General features: G+C 39.7%; 2 protein-coding genes across 8 annotated transcripts in view; both read left to right on the plus strand.

Moving 5' to 3' along the window:
• The window catches only part of LOC129208106 (sodium channel protein type 2 subunit alpha), a 78,930-nt gene extending 74,483 nt beyond the window's left edge, over positions 1-4,447 (plus strand). For all 5 annotated transcript variants that reach the window (XM_054830301.1, XM_054830304.1, XM_054830303.1 and 2 more), the window contains one exon: positions 1,139-4,447. In XM_054830301.1, the coding sequence (XP_054686276.1) occupies positions 1,139-2,334 (1,196 nt within the window). In that variant the 3' untranslated portion in view covers positions 2,335-4,447. The remainder of the gene's footprint in view (positions 1-1,138) is intronic.
• Positions 4,448-5,612: 1,165 nt separating this feature from the next.
• CSRNP3 (cysteine and serine rich nuclear protein 3) overlaps positions 5,613-22,939 on the plus strand; it is a 108,067-nt gene continuing 90,740 nt past the window's right edge. The window contains exon 1 of one of the 3 annotated variants that reach the window (XM_054830397.1): positions 5,613-5,750. Coding sequence is in view for 1 of the 3 variants with exons in the window: in XM_054830394.1 (XP_054686369.1) it covers positions 5,982-6,012 (31 nt within the window). In the remaining 2 variants the exon portion in view is untranslated. Of the gene's footprint in view, positions 5,751-5,791; positions 6,013-22,939 lie in introns of those variants that run through there. The other 2 variants (XM_054830404.1, XM_054830394.1) reach the window with 2 other exon arrangements.

Raw genomic sequence — 22,939 nt, forward strand, 5'->3', positions numbered from 1 at the left:
GTATGTTAAGAAATTTTTTAGCAATAGGTTTCACTCTCACTTTACCATTAGTTGAAATTAGATCTTTATTCTGAATTCAGTAGAAATTCCTCAGCATAGAAGGAAACCCATAAATGAAAGGCAATTTTGATATAAACTAACAGTGGCAGTTGCAGGAAAGGAGTCCAGCAATCCAAAATCCAAGAGCAAAATCTGTATGGGACTGTTGTTAGGCTAGCATGCAGCACCCCAGACAGCAGGGTAAAATCCTCAGCTGACTTCAGAGTTTTGTTTGATCCTGAGAGGTTTTATGCCTGAGCTAGAGTGAGCAACCTGAGAAGCAGAGCTGAAGCAGATGCAGTAGTAAATACATCGCTCCAATAATCTTTGCTTTATCTAGAGCAGAAAACCTGAAAGAACTTGAATAAAAATTCTGTCATTTTAACTTCTCAGAACTCCTTAATATACAAATTGGTTCTGACATTTTTGTATGGAAACAGGATGTAGTTATTTTTCTGCTTTGAGGCACATAATATCATGCTCAATTCTACTCTTCAGTGAGTTCTAAGCAGCCTTTCTATTGCCAATTTGTTTATCTTTGGAATTGCTGTGTCATTAATACTAAACTTGTTGTCACATTATTTCATGTGTGATTAAGAAGCTGCAGTTCTCTTCAAACACATATTTTCTTTGAATACCATAACTTGATTACATGACATTTTAATAGTACTATAAATATGATCTTTCATCAGATTAACTGAGATTATTTTTGTTACAGTTAAACAGAAGGCTATTTTTCTGGTCTCAGCATTTTCCAGTCTACATAAACTAATTATCAGTTTGTCCTAAAAAAGATTGATGTTGTGTATTTGTGTGTCTTTTTGCGTACGTAGTCATACAATTAATACTTAGAAATGTCATTGATGCAGTTTTTCATTATCCTGCAAATAACTTCAGAATTTCTATTGGGATTTATGGGTTTCCAAAGCATACCAAACTGTAAAGGTTTTGTAAAACCAACTGAATAAATGAGTAATTTCTAAAATCTGTTCAAATATCTTATTCTTCTTAAAGTTCAACAATGTTTGTAGGATAAATCTTTAGCAGTGTTTTTTATATGTAATAATATTCTTTACTAATTTAACTTGTTTTTCAACAGGTATGTTCTTAGCTGAGATGATTGAGAAATATTTTGTGTCCCCCACACTGTTCAGAGTCATCCGACTTGCCAGAATCGGTCGAATCCTGCGTCTCATTAAAGGCGCTAAGGGGATCCGCACTCTGCTTTTTGCTTTGATGATGTCTCTTCCTGCTTTGTTCAACATTGGGCTGCTGCTCTTCCTGGTCATGTTCATCTACGCGATATTTGGCATGTCCAACTTTGCCTATGTTAAGAGGGAAGTTGGGATTGATGACATGTTCAACTTTGAAACGTTTGGCAACAGCATGATCTGCCTGTTTCAAATTACCACATCTGCTGGCTGGGATGGTTTGCTAGCCCCAATTCTTAACAGTGGGGAGCCAGACTGTGACCCCCATAAAGATCATCCAGGAAGCTCCGTGAAAGGCGACTGCGGCAACCCTTCCGTTGGGATTTTCTTCTTTGTCAGCTACATTATCATATCGTTTCTGGTAGTGGTGAACATGTACATTGCTGTGATTTTGGAGAACTTCAGTGTTGCTACCGAAGAAAGCGCTGAACCCTTGAGCGAGGATGACTTTGAGATGTTCTATGAGGTCTGGGAGAAGTTTGATCCTGATGCAACACAATTCATAGAGTTCAGTAAGCTGTCTGATTTTGCAGCTTCGTTAGATCCTCCTCTTCTTATAGCAAAACCGAACAAAGTCCAGCTTATTGCAATGGATCTGCCCATGGTAAGCGGTGACAGAATTCACTGCCTTGACATCTTGTTTGCTTTCACAAAGCGTGTTTTGGGGGAAAGTGGGGAGATGGATGCCCTCAGAATACAGATGGAAGATCGGTTTATGGCAGCCAATCCTTCAAAAGTCTCCTATGAACCAATTACCACCACATTAAAACGAAAACAGGAGGAGGTATCTGCTGTCATTATTCAGCGTGCTTTCAGACGTCATCTTTTAAGGCAAAAAGTCAAAAAAGTTTCATGTATATTTAATCAGGATAAAGGTAAAGATGAGGATGATCTGCCCATGAAAGAAGATATGATCATGGATAAACTAAATGAGAACTCTACTCCAGAAAAAACAGATATGACCCCATCCACAACTTCCCCACCATCCTATGATAGTGTAACAAAGCCAGACAAGGATAAATATGAAAAAGACAAATCAGAAAAAGAAGATAAAGGTAAAGACAGCAGGGAAAGTAAAAAGTAACACAGAATTCTATTTGTGATAAACTGTTTACAGCCTGAAAAAGTATGTATTTGTGTCAACAGGACTCCTGTAGGAGGTACATGCCAAACTGACAGTTTTTACGTATATAAATATATATATAATTATATATATAAAAGGTCAGTGCCTATAACAAGACAGTGACCCCTCGTCATCAAACTGCAGCTCTGTAAAACAGGGTAACATCTTGACAGGAGGTTGTTGTTTTTATTACCAGCTGACACTGCTGAAGAGAAGATAAAATGGCCAATCAGTCTGTAGGGACCAGTTAAAATAAAAAGGTGCGAACCTATGAATCTCTGTGTTTAACATGAAACACGCAGTACAAATATTGTATCCACTGTTTGCATTTCAACAGCCACATTTGCCATATTTTTACAAAAATCAGTGTTGGTGAACTTATCATTTTTTAATTCACAGGTTGTTTACTATTATATGTGACTATTTTTGTAAATGGGTTTTATGTTGGGGAAGGGGGTATGAGGACCAGGTGTTCTACTCTCGGATTCTCTATTATGTACAGACAGAAGTGATTTGCATGAAGGCATGCTGCACTGGTAGTTCATGCATGGAAAAACATGACATCGCACAAAGCAGCAGAGTCTGACTACTTCCATGTTTCAGGGTGGCTCTATATTTTGCGGTGCTTAATAACAGTATCCATCTAGTAGCTCATCCGGACAAATCTTAATGTGCCTGTAAAGTCCCATAGAGTCTACAATAATAGAACAGATGTTTTATTTTTTCATATGTCATTTAACTGTAGTTGAACGAACTCTGCATAAAAAATTTACTGAGGGACAGAGTGTCCAATTTTAAGTATTCTTCTGTACAAAACCGCTTGGGAAATTGAATTTACCAAAAACCTGCAAAACTTAAGGATTATGAAGTTGTTCTGCTTCACCCTGCAGTATCATTTAGCCATCTTCTGCTCTCAGCAAGGTTGACATTGTATGTGTTGATTAAAAAAGTACCGTCTATGTAAATAGTTATTTTATCCTGTGGTGCATGTTTGAGCAAACAAATAATGACCTGTGCACAATATTTATTGCATCAAATATGTACCACAATAAGTGTAGTTTGCAAGCTTTCAACAGCTAATATGAAGTATTCTGTACCATTATAGATAGTTTGGAAGCTATCACTGATGCATGTTTATCTTGCCTTTGCTGCTGTAATTTTACTCCTTCCACTGTTAAAAGTCGAATATGGGAAGCCATATCTCAGTGGTTAAGTGAAACAAATTGTTCAATCAGTCATCATTCTTTCATGACATCAAGCAATAGTTTGCAGCTATTTAAGGACTTTTTGCTTTGCATTCTAAAATTTTAAGTGACTACTGTACGGTGTATAGTCAGACTGTACAGGATATGTTGCAAACTGCTTAATCTGTTAAAAAATACATGGATAGAATTTTCTAAGAAAATATAAATATTGTAAAAAATACCATTTTATTTTATTTTTCAGCGTTTTGTACATAAAATAAGAAATGATAATTATCTTCAGGTTGCTGTCACTGTCACTTTTGTTACTTTCTATCCATAGCACTTTTTAATTCAAGAACTTCACAAAATAAGAAACAAAGGAAAGAATGGGGTAGCTTTAGGTTTCTGCTTTTTTATTAGTACTGTATTTTTGCACACATTTTAATGTGAAATAAGTTTCAAACCAAGTCCAAAATGCACTTGCTTCCAAATAGATATAACTTGTAATTGAAATGTGGTGGGGAAGATTTGTTTAAAATTCTAGCACTGCCTGCATCAGAAGTTTCAAGGTAGTCTTTTTATTCATGAAATCTTTACCAGTGTTTGTTTACATAGACTATTCTTATTCTTGTTGATTCATGCTGCACTAGAACTGTTCTAAATATAATATGGGATCCACAATGTTTTTTTCCACAGGAATTAAATAGCAAACTTGTATAATTGATCACATCAGGACATTTTGTGTTTCTTACACAAGCAAAAATTCGATGTTGACTCCTCCTTTTACAAAAATATTGACTTGTGTGTCGGTGAACTGCATGCAGGAAAATGCTATTACCATAAAGAACAGTAAACCACATTACAGTTGAGCCAAAAGAATAAAGACTTCATTTTTTATTCTATTTAATTGTTCTGTCTTTGTTTTCATCGCTAAAAACTATTGGCAATGAAGAGGTGCTATGAAAAGAAAATAGGAATATATGAAGTGTTGGAAATAAGGAGCAGTGATTAAAACTTATTATAATAGATGGGCAGAAACTAAAAAATTGAACCCATATGCTTTCAGAAAGATCTTCAATATGATTTGTACTTACGGTCTTCAGGTTATTAATCCTATTTAAAACTACTGTATACGAGGATAATGTTTTTGTGTACAAGATGCTTAAACCCCTTTTTCATGCCAGGTATTCTGAGAGAACTAGAAAAACAGATGTTAAAGAAACTATCTAGCTATCAAGGCTGCAAACCAGTATGTATAATTTCAATGATATTTTACATTTGAAGAGGAGAATTATCTTTGTGTTCTAAGAAAAATTGTTTACATCATAATTTATAAAATATTTATAATTTACTATTTTTCTTTAAGACATGAGGGGTAGAAGTCAGCAGATGCTTTGCTGGAAGTTTTTTTTACCTCTGCCTGTGGAAGAAAAGTTGTCAGGGTAGGGCCTAAGATAGGAAGAGATGAGGGAATCTGAAATTCTGTAATTTAAGGACCATTTTATGGCTGGCTGGTTGGTTTGGTGGAGGGAAAGGTATTAAAGAAAATGCAGATACGTATGTTTGTATGAATTAGACCACTCAGAAAATGATCAGTATGCTTCTTGCAGGGATTTGTACTTAACAGAAGGCTAGGACAAATAATAAAAAAACCCACCTCAAAACAGTTTTGCTCCCCCCGTTTTTACGTATCTGCAGATTTAGTAAAAACACCTGCGAACACACTGAAAACCAATTACGCCCAGGTTCACTGAGCACAGCACCACAGAAAGGGTGGTTATCCTGCTTTCCCCCCCCGCGGCAATCGCGGCCGGACCGAGCTACGCCGCGATACGAGCGCCCAAGGAGCCCCGTTAGCCTTTCCCATGCTGCTGTTTATGAAGCCGCAGCGAGCGCTCCGGGGCGCGGGGTCCCCCCCGCCCCAGTGAGGCCAGCGGCACGGACCGGGCGCTGCCTGCTGCGGTCTGTCCGCTGCCTGCCGGGACGCAGCTCCCCGCCGGGTTGCGGCACAGCGCCGCCCCCCGCCTGCTCCGCGCGGTGCGTCTCGGCCCCGCAGCTCCATCCTCCGCTCCCACGGCATGGAGCGGCGGGTGGCGGCTGTCTCCCGGGCGGGCAGGTAACGAGCGCCCGCTCCGACCCCGGCGGTTGCAGACGCGGGCGTATCCCGAGGCACTTGATAGCCGCCGGGGACAGGTAAGGGGGATGCAGGAGAAGGCGGACCGGTGGCGAGCGGTAAGGGCGCGGCGAGCGAGGCGTGCCGCCGGCAGGCGGGGGCTGCCGATTTCCCGGGGGACGCGGCGAGCTGTGGGCGGGGGCCGCGCGCCACGTCTGCGAGCGGCCACGGCCAACGGCTGGCGCGGGCGGCTCGCGAAGGCGGCGCGCGGCGGCCCCCGGCCCGGTGGCTGAGTGAGGGCGGCTGTGGAGATGGCGAGCGGCGGCTCCGGCCCGGTGGCAGGTGAGGGGGAGGCAGCGGCCTTCGGGACCCGCTCGGTGTCACCCAGCCCCAGAGCTCGGGCAGCGCTGCTTGCAGGGCTCTCCTTTGGCGATGGAGGGTAGGGGGCCAAGCGTTCTGTTACTTGGGTTACTTATAATGGCCGGCGTAGGACTGATTAACCTAGGTGGCAGGATTAGCTGAAATACGGGTTTTCCAGGTGAGGACCTGTAGGCATGTTGGGTGTTTCTAACTGCAGAGGAGGCTGTGGAGCAAAGGTGCACCCGTTGTTAGCCCAGGAGCTGAGGGTTTCTTAGTGAAGAAGAGAACAAACTCCACTAGTACGTGGGTTTGTAAGTTGCCCAGAGAGAGCAGTTGTCTGTAAATCAAAGATTTAATGGGTCCTCACCTATAAAACTGCTCTTCCTGGTGTTCCTGACGCCTGAGGCACGCAGGGGTGAGGCGAGGTGGCCTGTGGGACCTGTTTAGGGCTCCATGGGTTTAGCTGTCCCCAGGCACTGCAGGTGCCCCAGCACCTTCGCTCCCAACTGTCCTGAGCTGCTCAGAGCCCCTTGGTGGAAGTGGGACTGCCGCGCTGTCCCAGAGTAGGAAATGGGAGTGCTGGTTTGCAGGTGTGTGTCTAAGCCTGCCCGCCTCGCTGCACAGGTGGTGGCAGGGCAGTGTGAGGGCAGTGGTGATAGCTGGTATAGTCACAGCTGTCTGCTGAATACCGGAATAAGTGGGAAACATTTCATGGGGTTTCTGTGTACTGTGTGGTTCTGGATAAATCCTGTGCTGCAGCAAGACCATGCTAGTCCTGTGTGAGAAACTACGTTCTGAATCTGCTTCGTCCAGCAAACTCTGGAGCAACAGATACCATCAGTTTGGTTTTTGCCTGAAACACCTTCTGGTCTAAGTAGACAGGGAAGACAAACTGTTGGGGAGGGGCAGTGGCTGGCACAGACTAGTAGAACTAAAGGATAAACAGGTTGCTTCAGGATGAAAGACACTCAGTTTCCCATGTTCTCTCACTCATACCTGTGACTTGTACCTACCTGATTTTGCAGTGTTCTGAAGGAGCATGTGTTTTACTGGGGGAAGATTTGTTAACTAAAGTCCACCACAAATGATTGCACATCCACATTTGTTGCCTGTATTTCATCAGTGTGCAAATTGAAGAAATAGTATGTGTGGAAAAAATAAAGCTCTAAGAAGTTTGTACATTTTAATATATTTACTCTGAGAAGTGGTAAAGTAAATAAAGACACAAGGGCAAAGATGCTAGAGTGGCATACCCTAGGGTGACTCCAGGACGACTTCTGTGCAGTTTAGTCTTGTCAGAGGAAAGCAAGTTATAGTAGTTGTGATCTCTAAAATACCACTTTTAAAAGTTGACTATAAGGAAAGGTCTGCCCTTTCTTTATGCCTGCTCTTAACTGTGGTTTTTGTTTTAATACGTTATTTTTGTGTTTATTGTATGAAGCATAGTTCAGGCTAGCCCGGCAACATACCTCGCTAGTTGAGAGTGAGTCACTAAAAATCTCATCTATCATTTATTTAAGATAGAGAACGCAATAAGAGCAGGAAAACCAGAGAACTTGCAAAGATTGTTTCTATTTATCTTTGTAATGTTCTTAGAACTAGAGAGCTCCATCTAGCTTTTATCATGAAATAAAAAGAACTTTCTGCAGTACGTGGTGTAAGTTTGGTTGAACCTAGAGAAATCTATTTGTAATGTGATTTAGGTAGTCTCAGATTTATGGAATTTAAAGCACTCAAATGTAGGCTGGTTTCCTCCCTCTGTGGGAAGATGTGTAATAGACTGAGAAGTGTTTGCAGCATGCAATGTTACCTTACTGTGGATTTATCATTGTTATATGTCTTGTGCCTTACTGTTTAGATTTTGGGTTCTGTTAGGTCATTCTAATGACAATTTAAAAATATTTTCTGCCTTTGTCAATGCATCGCAATAGCTGGGGGGGAAATATGCAATAAGCAACTGCAGGAGGTTGGAATTGTGTTGTTACAACACATATCCACTATTGTAAATGTTGTACTTGGGAAACAAATGGCCTTTTAGAGAGGCTACAGATCACAATACAGCCTGGTTTGATGTTTGTCATGCTGATAGTACAGCAGTAGAAGTGGCAGCTCCCTTTAACCACAGACAGATGTTACAGCACTGATGAAATACATTGATTTGTTTGTTCAAAGTGGAGAGAGGGGTGAATGGGGCTGAACTGTGGTTTGGTTCTTTTCTAAACAGCTAAATATAAATAGGGGAATCTTCTACAAGTGGTTGATAGCGACTAATTTAGAGTAACAGTGACCCAGAGGAAAAGGAGAGTTGGATGTTGCTTATGTTTGTATGGATCTGAGAAATGCAGAGCATCCATATTACTGAAATAATAGCTCATCAAATAGATGAATAATGCCACACTATTATGAATATAAAATTTTACCTTTAAAAGTATTGCATACTTAACTGTTTAAATTTGTTGTAAATTGCTTGACTTTTTGAGCCCAATTTAAATGTATTTGCAATTTTTGCAAGCCACGATAAAGATCCAGGTATCACACACACACCCCATCACCCCCAAACACCATCATCCTGTTTACTGTATGGCTTTGGCAGGTAAATAAAGCCTGTTGCATTTGCCAGGTGAGTACCCTCTCCATTGGAAGTACCTTCCGTTACTCTGAATATCCTCGGTTATCTGATGATTTGTCCAAGCATTTCACAAGACCTGTGCAGTTCTGTGTCAGGGTACACAGGCTAGGTCAGAAAGGAGAGTGGTCATGGCTAAATTGTAGGTGGCTGCCCTAATCTGTGCTCTGGAGACGTGGATGAAATGAAGAGTTAATCAAAACTAATTGGTTTCAGTGCTACTAGGTTCTGTATAATGTGCTGTCTGATAAGCAGGTGTTGTTAGAACAGATAAAAAAGAATGTATTTCCTAATTAATGGTTCCACAGAGCCATCTGGAACCATGAACCAGTCTGCAGATAAGACTTGTACTTAGTTTCCAAAGTTTCTTTTTAAAGTAGTTTGTCATAATCTGATACTTAAGTAGCTACAATATTGAAAGAAAAATTTATTTAAAATATATATTGAGACTGCTTTGATATGCAGAAGCCATTATTGCAGATACTGTTCTGCAAAACTGTTTTCTCCAGGGTTGTTCTCAACTTCATTGTTGTGTTACAAATTAGCATATGGCCTAGAGGTCACATCAATTTAACAGCATTTCTATGTAGTACTTTTCATGTGGTGTTCTTGAGACATTTTATGATACACATGTTTGACAGGAAAATAAATCTAGCACCTCTATAAGATTATAATAGGGTGCTGAAAACGGTATGTTTGATAGTATGAATTCCATATAATAACATGGATCCTTTGATCAGCATGTTGGGGTTTTTTTTTTTTATTCACACTTCTGGGAACTGTTTGTGTTCAAGTGGGAATTGCATGACTCTAGCTTTGACACTGATTTTTCACTTTGCTTTGAAGTGCTAACAGCTTTTTCAAAAGGCATGATATTCTATTTTAGTAATCAAACATTACTTTTTGTTACCTGGCGAGAACACAGATAGAAAGGTCAAATTGCATGTATAACTAACCTTGAAATATTGTTTTAAACAATTGCATTATAAATCTTGTTTTATACAGCCTGTCTTATGCAATATTCTTTTGTGTGTGTGCTTCTCAAGTGCTTTAGTCTTTTTTAAAGATCTGTTTATTGTGCTCTGTGTAGATGGACTGAGCAATGCAAATCATTAGTGCGCACCTTGTCTTTTCCAGATATACTTGGTACATATATACAAGTTGGTATTCTTGCATCTTAAACATTAAACAAACATTAATGGTATAGTGGATCTTAAACATTATCTTATTTTGTATAAACAATATAAATATGTGAGTAAGTTTTAGTGAAAATTTGCAAAATATTTGTGGAAGGAGAGTTTGGAAATAAGATTTGAGGAAGTGTTTTGTTTTCAGGTTGAAAATACCCAAGCATTTTTGATGTGAAAATCTAAACTACTGGTAATTTCCCAGCAGACATCTTTCTGTTATAGCCTTGCTATGTCATGACTGGCTTTTTTTGCAGTTCCCATGGCAACAAGGATTTTTGATCTGCAGAGCAGAATACTGTATATGCCTTGAGGGGGTATAAATTTTCTTTATTACAGAATAAATTTTGATCCATGAAAGCTGATCAGGCACCCTACTGCCCCCCTCCCCCCCAGTAATCTGTGTTTTGCCCATAAGATTACATGTAAATGTGAATTCCTGTTTGACAAAAATACAGTTACCTGTTCTAATTTTTGTCATAGTATAAGAGATGGTGGAAAATTTGTAAAGGCTTACTGTAGTGATAGCATGGAAAACCTGTCATTCTCAGGTGGAGTCTTGACAAACAGCAGGGCATTGTATATGCATATAAATGTGTATGTGTATATACTTGTGAACATTGTATATGCACATAAAAATAATGAGAGTTAAAGCTGCTTAGGTTTTGCATTGGCTTCTGCTAATGTTTAATTTGGCTTGTACTTGTTTCCAAGATGCATTCATAAAATATGAACTTTTTAATGGATTTACACATTTTTAACTAAAGAATCTCAAAATACAGTACCTGATTCACAAAATAAAATTTGTTAATTTAATTTGTGGCAATAATCTTATGTGGTTTTGCATGTGTGTCTATCCATCACCATCTCAGATGAATACACGGGTGGTATGGGATGTTGGGGATGTATCCTGAATCAAAGAGTTGTAGGAGAAGCCTTGACAGAGTAACTTTGCTTAGGGCATGGGTCATTTTTTTCTCAATTAAGTAGGTTTTCTGTGTTGTTTTACTTTTTGAGCACTCATTCTAGAAAAAGAAGCCAATTCAGATTTGTCAAGTTCTCTCCACCACCCCACCTCCCCAGTTTGGGTTTTTTTTTTTAAATGGTAAAAAAAGAAAATGGGAATGATGCAGTTACTGAAACAAACAGCATAGATAAACTAGGCAATTTTTACTGTTTGTTGTAAAAGCCTCTGAATAGTACAACTGAGAGAGACATCTTCATGACAACTGAAAGGCAATTTAGAGATGCATTAAAAACAAATTTGGAAAGTAAAGTCTGCTGTTAGTGGCCTGCTGGTCTTCATGTGGTTTGGGTGGGGAGACCTCTGTCTCCCCCTGCCACTGTCACCACACACACAGGATTATTTTGGAATCATGAAAACAAAAGAAACACCGCATTCATCTCTGCAACTGATACTACTCGTCCAAAGACATGCAGTTCTGCTGGAGAAGTATTGTACAGGAGTGGGGCAACTTGGTGTTTAGGTAGTAGCTTCATCCAAATACCTATTTGTAAAAGATTTTTCACTAGTGCTATCACCTGTTGTTGTGGTTTAACCCCAGCTGGTAAGGGAGCATCACCCAGCTGCTCACTCACCCCTCCCCCTCCAAGGGGATGGAGAGGAGAGTGGAAAAACCAAAACTTGTGGGTTGAGATAAAGACAGTTTAATAGGATAACAAAGGAAGAGAATAATAACAACAATAATATATATAATACAAATGATGCACGAATGCAATTGCTCACCACATGTGGAAGGGGAAAAAAACCCCAGTGCCCAGTCTGTTTCTGAGCAGTGAATCTGCCTCCTGGCTCACTTCTCCAGTTATATGCGGAGCATGATGTCATACAGCTTCTTGTGCACCTGGCAGGGCATGGGAAGCTGAAAAGTCTTTGACTTAGTGTAGACACCACAACTACCTGGCAACAACTAAAATCATCAACATCAGTGTGTTATCCACATTATTCTCATACTAAATCCAAACCACAGCACTATACCAGCTACTAGAAAGAGAATTTACTCTATCTCAGCTGAAACCAGGACACCTGTGTATGTCATAGCTGTGACAAAATAACTTACATATACATGAGAGAGAAGTTGAGCTTCACACCCATACCCAGACATGAATATCCTGGATGTGTTGAAGTGTGTGACAGTGTCAGTTTTTTCGAGTGAAGCTACAAGTTTTGAAGTGACTAGTTTCCTGCCCCCCCCCAAATCCGTCTAGGAGATGGATTGAACCAGGTAGGTGCATGTAGTTTAGGCCTATGTGTCATTCTTCTCATGAAAAACAGCTTTCAAATCAGTTCAGTGCCAATGTTGGAGAAAAAAGTTTATAGCCTGCAGTAGTGTATCATTTGGGATCAGAATGCTGTGTGTGATTTTGGGGCATCCATATGTTTGGGACTTCAAGAAAGTCGGGGTATGAAAATTGGAATTTTGAACACGGGTCTGTAGAGATTTACGGTGACTGATGGCATCTGGCAGAGTATTGCATATCACCTCCTCCCTTGCCTCCCAACACAATCTCAACCCATTGGTAAGAGCTTGAAGGTTTATTTTGATATTTGTTTTTCTGGCTTTGCTTGTAATACTAGGCAGTGCAGTCTTTCACCGAATAATTTGTGCAGCGCTCCCTGAAAATTCAAGAGAAAAGATAGTTGCTAGCTTGGGCTTTATGCTTGAGAAATGTGCAAAGTTTAAGAGAAAGGATACCTGAAGGGCAATTAAAGAAGAGTTGTGAGTTGCGATGTCAGATGTTTTCTGTTGTATGTGACAAGGATGTGGGGCTGGTGATTCTGCATGAAGCTGGATGAATAGGTCAAACGGGTAGCTTCTGCATCTCTTCAGTTGCATTAGGAGGAGTGACAATGCGATGACATAATCACTGACCCCAGATTGTTCTCAGCTCTAAATCCTCTGGTTGCAGTTTCCACTGTTCCTCAGCATGTGCCATTCACGTTTAAGGGCTTTTCAGATCATCTCCATCACTATCTGCTGCATAATGGAAACAAACCAATTGTGCTGCGTGCAGAGCCAGCTGCCTCCGTGAATAGAGATGGAGGTTTGCAAAATACATCTCGTCTCTAAGAACTTGTCTGGTTGGTCTCACTGACATACTGTGAGCTAGTCACTGGGCTGTCATTATGGATGAAAAACAAAGCAAGGTAGTGACTTTACAGGGGCATACACGTTTCTCGAGCAGGTCAGATGCTGTATGCTGTATGTGTGTTCTCATGCTTGTGTACAAGAAATACTGCACATCCTAATGTGTCCCTAGAAGAAAGGAAACATAGTCCATATGGGAAACATCTTGTCAGCATGAATATATTGGTAACATTTGTCCTGCATGGGCAATCAGCAGATAAGCAACAGGATTTCTTAACTGAAAGTATTCACTAGGTGTCAGTGCATGATCACACTGTACTGATGTTCTTGCTGAGAAGTTCTTTGATGATTTTGGTACTTCCCTTATGAGTAGAGATTTTAAAGAAAATTCCTATTTTTGTCTCCAAAATGTAATGCGGATTAAATTTAAGAATAATGGTTAAAAATAATTCAGTCTTGTTTTTTAAGAGCAGTCTGATAAAAATGCTGATAAAAAAAATAAAAATAAACCAACAGGTTTTATGCTTAATGAAGGCAATTTAAAGACTTAGAATAGCCCCTGATTACTGATCAAACACTGTATACGGTGATGCTGCTGATCCTGAGTGTAACTGAAATTCCTATTAAGATGAAGAAAAATTCCCATTTTCATAGTGATATATTGTGTAACACACACATTCACTTAATTATTTGCAAAACTATTGTTTTCCTTAAGGGATGAAAAAAATCAAGTCTGTAAGTGTCAGTTGCAGTGGAGGAAAACTCCATGAATATAGATAAAATTGCCTGGTTTTCTGTTAAAAAAAAAAAAAATCTTGTTGTTCTCTTGCCATATCATGTCACTAGAATGAAATATCGTGTGTGTTAGAATATCTTGTATTACTTACATCTCAATATTAGATTTTTTTTAAATAAGCAGATTTAAATTCATAATATTTAACCTAGTTTTAGTGATAGATGATTAGGGAATGTATCTTTTCATTCTGTATAGAGTGATCAGCATTCATCTAGAATTTTAAATTGTAAAATGTTTGGGTTTTTTTGTCTTGTATGTGAAAGTATTTGGTGACAACTATACATTAGTAGGTTAAAATAGCAAAAATAGTCATTCACTTGATAAATGCAAATATTTGAAATGGCTCTCCTATAACTTCCAGTTTATACTGAACTTTTCCTATTATATTTTAATGCATAGCACTTAGTGACTGGTAAAAACACTTACATGTTACTCTCTCATATCTAATTTATTTACAAGTGAGGCCATTTTTATATTCCCTGGTACCCTGAGGGAAGTGTTAATACTCATGCTAATAGATAAGAGAAGTTAGTTTGCTTACAAATATATGGGTTTTTTTCACTCATGCTTAATACTGTATAGCTACATATTCAGTATGCATCTTCTCATCATGGGACACAGCTATCTGCCTGCCCAGATCTTAAGACAAATTCTGATGAAGCTTGTATAAGAAGGCCCATAAGAGATACGGTACAAAGACTGCAGAGATTAAAATAGACCATTGTCTAACATAGACCTCTCCCTCACACAGACACCTGTAACAAGTTCTAAATATACAAGAGCTTGAGTGACTTTTCATTGCATATGAGATTCTGTGTGTCTGAACGTTGAATGAAAGCCTATTCTCCAGCTTCAATTGCTTGTTAACTTCACCAGAATTATTATCTATTCACAATGATGCAAAAGAGAGCAGATTCTGTCACTGTCTTAAATTGTTAAGCCTTAGTTAGGAACAATTTTATGTGCAAGAAATGCTGATTTTTGTTTTTAATGACATTTCTGGGATTCTTCCAGGACCTCTCTTCAGAAGTTAATCTGTCTGAAAAGACATCTCTCTGCCCAGTGACAAAATTTTTATTTTCCCTTGTTCGACATATCTTGAGAAATTTGTTTAAAATAATTCCTGGTGCTTGCTTTCTAGTGTCCTGCTTTTCACTGCTAACCACAACATTCTGTTGGTATGGCTCCTTTGAAGTTCGTGATTCTGCTAAGCATTTTCTTGCAGGCTTACTGCTGCACTGAAGGTGATTAAAAAGACGTGTGCAACTCAGGAAATCAATTTGATGGTTCTCTGCAGCTGCAACTTTTAAAGTAAGACATACTGTGTTTTTAGCATAGAAAATAGAGCTTATGTCAGTGCAAAATATGCAAAGAGAAATTCAGTCATCCTGCATTTTCCTGGGGTTTTCACTTTGCGGAAATGGACACACAGTAGGATGACTGAATTTCTGAGCTCGTTTGAGTATAAGCAACTGTGTGCACTGAGAATGCAAAGCACTGATCCCTCTTCTATGGGTAGACTCTAAATGTAGTAGGATTTTCTCTTTTGCCAGTGATAGACCTGTATTTTTTTATTGTAGTTGAGAGCACTGCCTGAGAGACATGATTACTGTTCTTTACTCAGCCTGAAAGTGTTCAAATCCACACCTCCATCTTCCAGAAATGTGCCATAATTGACAAGCTATAAAATAATTTGAGGACGATTATGCTCAACAGGGCTCTATCTTTTCTTTTGGGTGATACTGGATGAAAAGGGACATAACACTCCAACATTGGGTCATTCAGTCAAGTGGAGGGATATCTGGGCTTTCTTGTTCACGAGATTGTTTTGGAAATAGGGACCTAGACTCCTGTTCCCTCCCAAGTGAGTGTTCTCTTCTAGGACTCTTTTGCAAATCTATATGTGAAGGCACAGGTGGATTGTTTGCAGAACACTATTTTCTTTGGTGTGGCTGAAGTTCATGTCACTTGCGGAATGAGTACATTTTAATTTAAGAGCAAAGCTATGCATCAACATTTTGAACTTCACCTTAGCTAAGGTGGAGCGAAAAGGTAAACAATGGCCTTCCTTGTTGCAAGGAGCATGACTTTCCTGGATTTCAGCTGGCATAGAGTTGATTTTCACAAGAAGCTGGGAGGGGACACTGCTAGCTGACTGAAACTAGCCAAAGGGATATTTGGTACCATCATGTCATGCTTGGTTTGTAAGGGGGGAGCTGGCCGGGAAGAATTGGGTTCCCGGTGGTGAGCAAATTGCATTGTGTATCACCTGCTTTGTATATTCTGCTATAAGTACTGTTGTTGTTATTTTCCTCTTCCTTTGCTGTCCTTTACTTTTTTTTTTTCCCCCCAGATTCTCCTTCCCATCCCACTGGGGGAGGGAGGAGGAGAAAAGTGAGGGAGTGAGCACTTGTGTAGTGCTTAACTGCCAGCTGGGGCTAAACCACAACAGTGACAAATCAAGCACCCGCTGAATTTCTGAAAAAGCAACTGATATTTCATATAACCTCTTTAGGGATTTTCCCCCTCCCCCCCCCCCTTTTTTTTTTTAACAGCTCTGCTGCTTACAAGCTTTATATTTGTTTACTTTTCATTCAGTAGCTTAATTTAATGCTGTACTGGTCATCTGTTAAGATTAAAGATCTTTAATGTTTGTTGCATTGGTGAATTTTACCTTAAAGAGCCAATTATGGTTTTGAAAAAATAGCGTATTAGATAAAATATAAATGGAACAAGTGAAAGAATGGCTCCTAGAAAGCAGTAGTATTGAAAGGCTGGTAAGTACTGGTTAGTTACATGTCCCTACAGAGTGGACACGATTTCCTCAGATGCTCTCGTTCCCTGTCTGTTTTGGGGAAAAACAGTGAGTACGATCAATAGCAACACTGCATGGCCTTTCTTAAGAGTATGTATGGGGTGAAGGAGGACCTTCTTCAAAGATTTCTGGAATTAAATTTTGCACAAGTGTATTTAAAAATGTAGTACTTGTATTGGTAGAAATGTAAAGCAAAGTTACATTTTTTTTTTTAACTAGAAATTAGTTTATGAAAAAATACATGTTTTATGCTTGTATAATATGCTTGAGGACCAGATTCACCATTTGGTCCCTTCTCTTTGATCACTGGTTGGCATATGGATGTGCAGAAAATCCAAAATTTGAGACAGAAAAAGGGTGACTTTCAGATACTAGTGTAGCCTCGTAAGCTCTCTAGTAACACATGTGGACTGATTTGGGGCAATCTCCCAATATTAACTGTCACTGCATATAAGGCCGCTTTTATGTGAATGTGACCAATATGTGAGGCTGAGGACAGGGTAGCTGTAGATTCATGCATGAAGCTGGGCTGGGTGGAGAGAGCAGAAAGCTGTAGGGGAAAAAACAAATGTAGAGGGCTAGGACACTGCAGATGGTTGAAATCAGGATGGTAGCACACAGGGCAAAATTTATCAAATATAAATCAAGTTGGTTTTTAATTTTGTTCTTTGAAAAATGAGAGATGCTCACAATGCTGACTTGGGGTTGGCATCAAATGTTTGGAGGAAATGTATCCCTGTTCTTAATGTTTTTCTGCCTTTCCTGTCTGAATTAGATGTTTGTAACTAACTGCAGTTTAGCTGCTTAGGCTTAGAATATTTGGCTTCGTATGTTACGTTTCTAGACTTTTTATTATGTCGTAGTACTCTCTGCAATGAAGCTTTCTGAAAGAATTACTAAAGACTATCAAAAAAGGAAAAATATTTATGATATCTGTTTGTTATTTAATAAACTCCCAAGAATGTTTGAATACACATACAGGTACAGATGATCTCTCAAATCAAACTTCAAGCATTTTCTCTAAATCCAGGTTCAGTAACAACATCGGTGGGAATTGCCATGAGCATTCCATGTAAACCCTGCTTGCTCTTGAGTAGGAACTGTGATCCCATGACAGAAATATAGGTATTAAAGACTGATGTTGTAGTTCCTTCATCAATAAAATCCCTTATTCATGGCTCTGAGAGAGGGCAAATATTTTCCATGTTTTGTCTTTGGTATTTATTAAAGTAATTATTAATAAAAGAATTAAAATCTCCAAGCAACCTTGGACACAGTGAAGCATTTTTTTTTCAGGCAGCTTTGTGCATAATTGCCAGCTAGATCTGAACTGGGTTGACTCAAAATCAGCTTAAAGGTTTCATCAAGTCGGTGCATTAGTAGAGGAAGAAGGAATATAAATAAAAGAGGAAACTCGCCTAACCTGTTAAATAAGCAGAAAGAAAAAGAACCCTTATTAATCTTTCAGGTACTCAGCTGTGGTGACTAAGTAAGATCTCATAAGGTGCCTGTCATAGCAATGAAAAGTGGTATTCCTCCCTGACCTAGCTGTCAGTCTGTCTCTGTTCCTTCCAAAAGGGGGGTAGTACCTCATCTTTTTTCTTACCATGCTGTGCCAGCATTATGCCTCTCACTGGAGTAGATATGGCTGAAGACCAAGAAATCTTTTATAGCTAATAAAACCCGGGTTAGTAAACTTGTTCAGGTTTGCTTAATCTTGCCTTTCAGTCATGAAGTCTAGATTATGGTTCGAAAGAAACTTGTTTTTTAAAGTCTGATGTTTTAGGCTTGTGTAGTGTTACTTATTTATAAGAAGTCGGTTCCTGATTTTTGGGAAGAACTTACCTGACTTGGTGGTATGTAAATAATGAGAATTGGAAATAATTTCCATGCTAGAAAGCTGCTTTATACGATAGTTACAGATGAATTAATGGAAACACATATCTACTCTTGTGCAGAAGTTCTTTGCTTACCTTTTCTCTCTTTTGTGTCATATACCACTTTTGTTTTCAGTGAAGACAGATGACTGTACTCCAGTTGATTGAAGGAACATACATGAATGTTGGTAAGTGGGTGGGAGTCTGAGGAAGTTGAAATTTATGTAACTTATATTTCTAAGTGGTGAAAATTAGTCTGCCTTGAATATGTTTCTCAGTTTTGCCTCTGAGATTTGTTCCCACATGATGCTATTTTCATGGAGGCTTCTGGGGTTTTTTTACACAGCTATATTATTTTTTTTAAGAGGAAAGGAGAATTTGTTTTGGTTTTGTTTATCAAGGAGTAAAGAAAAACTTACCTGTTTTAACAGAAGTGCTGCAGTACCACTTCTCTTAGAACTAAGGAAAAAACTAATGCACTCTGCTTTTGGCCTTCACAAGAAGCAAGTGTAGTGTGGAGGAGTGTTTTTGGTTTGTGGTTTTTTTTCTTTTTCTCACCATCTCGGAGTAGTTTTTACAGCTCCTTGATAGATAATTCCTCCTAAAGTAACACGTATTCAGGTGTCAGATCCACCAGTATGGCCACTTTCTAGCATCCTCGTACACTGTGTAAAAAGGACTTTGTTGCTGTTTTAAACGGGAACAAACACTGCTTGGCACAGCTGCTTCAGAGACAGCAGAGTCTTCTAGGTTCTATTAAAGAGTAAAAATGTATGAATGTTGTGGTAAAGTAATCCTTTTCCTTCCTGAAGCAATTTCAATTTTCACACTATAGGGTGATGTGTTTTCACTGTGCATTGCCCATAATTATCCAGCTTCTTCTCCAACCCGAACAGCCATCTCTTCAGGCTTCATTACATGCAGTCAGTAGGGCATTGAAGCCAGCATAGCTTGTTGTATGGCTTCTGCATTTTAATACGTTGCTATTTCTGACTGCAGAGTTCTGGTTTCAGAGACTCATGGAAACTGTATCACACATGCCCTATTTGATAGCTTGTCGCTATTTAAACCTTGGACTACTGGAATCCTACATGCCTTGAGGAATTTCTAAGGCTAGTAGATGATGGCATCTGTCCACCATTTATGAGAAAGAAACCTCAATTCTCCATTGTTTTCAGTCATAAATCATAATAATTTCCTCACAATGGCCTCAGCTTCAAATTAAGAAAACCTTGGCCTGGATTTCATAATCCAACATCAGTGGGTTCCAGTTCTTTTGACCACGCAGGATTTTTCCAGGCAGCAGGCCTGAGTGCCTACCAGTAAGTCATACATTCATCACTTTCTTCTTCTGTCTTCGTGTTTACTCTGCTTGGGGACCATGGTGGCACATTTTGTAATGGCACTGGATGCCGACTTGCAGCATGGAATTGGCGGTGGCTGTGAAATTTAGATAGTCTTGTTGCTGCCTTACAAGCTTGGTCCATCCCTCTTCAAGGGTCTTTCGACAGACGTGTAGGATGCTCAGAAACAAGGTGTTATAATGTCTCTCTCCATTCAGGAGATCTAGCGGATTTAATGTGTGGAATGTGACATGTCTTCCTTGGGTATTGCTGGCAGAATGGTGAATAAGATCCTTATTTCTAGACTGTGTGTGAAATTTGTTCTGACATCCTAGTAACTAATCTTTCAGGAGAGCGATTATGCTGTAGGAGATCTGATCTCTTCCAGCATTAATAGATGAGGTGGTAGCTCTTTTGCTCCTGAGCCAGACAGTAGCTGCTATTTTTATTAGGCAAATGCCTGATCCTGCAGTCAATAGCCTAGTGAACAAACTGTTAACAGTCTCAAATGTCTGGCTGTAGCTTTCTCTAAGTATTGAGCTCCACGTATATCTGCATTAAGCAGTATGTTAGAGCTGATGTTGTGCTTGACAGAAGAGATCTATGGTAATTGGCTTCTAATGAAGGACTATGTGATCAGCTATCACAAAGTTACATAACCTGAGGATAGCTGCTGGGAGTCACACACTGTATGAATCCTGCATGGATTATCAAGTGGAGATCTAGATGTTACCAGTAATCGGAGTTCCTTAAGTTACGTAGATCTACAAGTACCTTTTGCCCCCAGCCATTGCTTCACTTTCCTTGCCAACATTTCCATTTCAGAAGAAACTAAAATGGTGCAGAAGGTGCCACCCAATATCCTAAACATGACAGCAGGCAGGAAATCAGCATAGCCTGTATTGGGTTGCATAAAGTAAAAGTAGACAAGTTTTGAAGTGAACGTTCACATGAATCATAGGGAACTACGGTTACTGAAAGGTTCTCATCCTCATTTCACTATATACCTTGTTGTTTGGTGGTTTATTTTTTTCCAAAATGTGAAATAAAGGCCACCAACAGAAAACTGGATGCAGAACTTAACAAATCAAGGATCCTCTTTGATATCGAACACTGTTGCAAACAGTTTTTAGTATTGATTTAGCTTTAAAGAATTTTAACTCCTTTGTTTTTAAGTAAATCCTTCATGGTTCTAGGAAGGAAACTGGTATCTGCACTAAAGAAGCAAGTATCGACTAGATATGGGATGCAATAAAGGAGAGAGAAAGAGGGAAATAATCTGATAAAATAGAACAGCTGCAAATCTTTTTTTATTTTAAAAAGGTAAAAAGAAGAAGCATAAGGCCTAAAGACAACTGAACTACTGATAGAGCCTGCCAAGGGAGGGTAGTAGAACAATTAGTTCTGCTAAAGGAAGAGGCTGAAAGCAGATATTGTGGGAAGGATTGTGTTTAGTTTTAGTAGTGTATGTTATGAAATACAAGAGATTTATTTGAGGATATAGTTATTTACTAAACTGTGTCAGTTCATCTTTACAATCAGGGTTGTCTAAAGTGTTAAGATAAACAGGGGTTTTATTTTTCTAGCATCCTTGAGTGTGGAAGCATGTATGGTTTAATCGTCTTCATAAATAGCTTGTACTATGAGTGTCATTTTGCTTGTCTCCAGTGCAGCACCGTTGTCCACTGTAGCTTATCATTAACTCTGGAGTGGGAAGTAAAAATCTGGACTGATAAGCCTGGATGTTACAAAGAACTGTGAGTTGCAAGTGAAAGCTGAACTGGGATCCATGAATGGTTTGTAATGAACCAAACCAAGACAGGAACCACCTCCAGCCCTGATGGCATAGCTATATAGATTTAGGCAAAGGACACTGGCAGCCTTGTAGTTTCTGACTTCAATTTACTCTTATTCTTTTAATTTACTCAGTCAGTACTATTCTATGGTAAGGCAGAGTGGATTACTGAAACTTAATTCAGTACTTTTTTTTTTTTTCTGAAGCTTTTTTTCAGGAGAGAGGTGATCCTGTAGCATATTATCCTTCCATAAATGGATTGCCAAAAGAAGCTTCATTCTTTGTAGAGTGAGAGAAAATGGAAGCAATTATTTTAGTAGCAACAGACATAACCAGGGAAAGGAGAAGTAAAGAAAGTCATTGCAGGGATCTGATTCCTGATGAAGCCTTACTTTTGTCCAATGTAAAAGCTCTGGAGAAAATAATTAATGTGTATGTTGTAAGGAGTATTAAATATAGAGAAGTTAAAAAAAAAAAAAAGCTGAGCTAGCCAAACCAATATAAGTACACCCACTAATGACCCAATTTCCCTTTCTCCATCCCTGTATATATGTGATTAATTAGTCCAATAATAGCACTTTGGAGCTGGAAAGCATTGTGAAGACTTTGCAAGTGCCGTCTCTGAAGGGGACAGTTGGGTTCAGGTGCCATGCCAAGGAGTGGCCAGGGCAGCAGGTGTCTTGGAAAGGATGGATGAGCCAGCAGCTGAGGGTGGCCCAACAGGACGGAGTGGGTCAGGCCTGGGCATGGCTGCTAGGCTTCCTCAGGAGCCCTGGGTCCAGTCTGGGGGACAGTGGGGAGACAGGGTGGAGATCTCCCTGAGGCCTCTCCCTGAGGCAGGGCTGTGGTCAGCCTCAGGGTCTGGGTCAAGGCGTGCCTGGCCAGGTCTGGGCATGGCTGCAGCAGTGTGGAAGCATAGCATAGCTTGGGCAGGGGCCAAGGGCAAGAGGCTGGATTTCAAAGCCGCATCCTGGTGAAGGATGGGCAGCCCACAGCTCTTCCAGCCGCACCAGCTGCACTGTCTGTAAGTTGGCCTTGTGCCCAAGCAGCCAAACCCCCCACCCCACACAGGGTAATGCCCTCAGCGCCCTGATGGACTAGCAGAGGTGAATTCCATATATTTTAAATGCATTTATCAAGTGCATTACTTAATTTTTTGATGTGCGAAGTAGGGCAAATTTTACAAGGGTTATCTGAATGTTAGGTAGAATTCTGAAGAAAATGGCAAGTAGAACTTACAGAGATTGCACAGACACTACTCTGCTGGGTGCGCAGCGCTTGTAAAGTGTGGGGGCAACATTAACCTGCTTAACGATAATAATTTGTTGTAGTAAGGCTATTTGTGTTTTATTTTAGAAAC

The sequence above is a fragment of the Grus americana genome, chromosome 6 (assembly GCF_028858705.1).
Source record: "Grus americana isolate bGruAme1 chromosome 6, bGruAme1.mat, whole genome shotgun sequence".
NCBI classification, from domain to species: Eukaryota; Metazoa; Chordata; class Aves; order Gruiformes; family Gruidae; genus Grus; species Grus americana.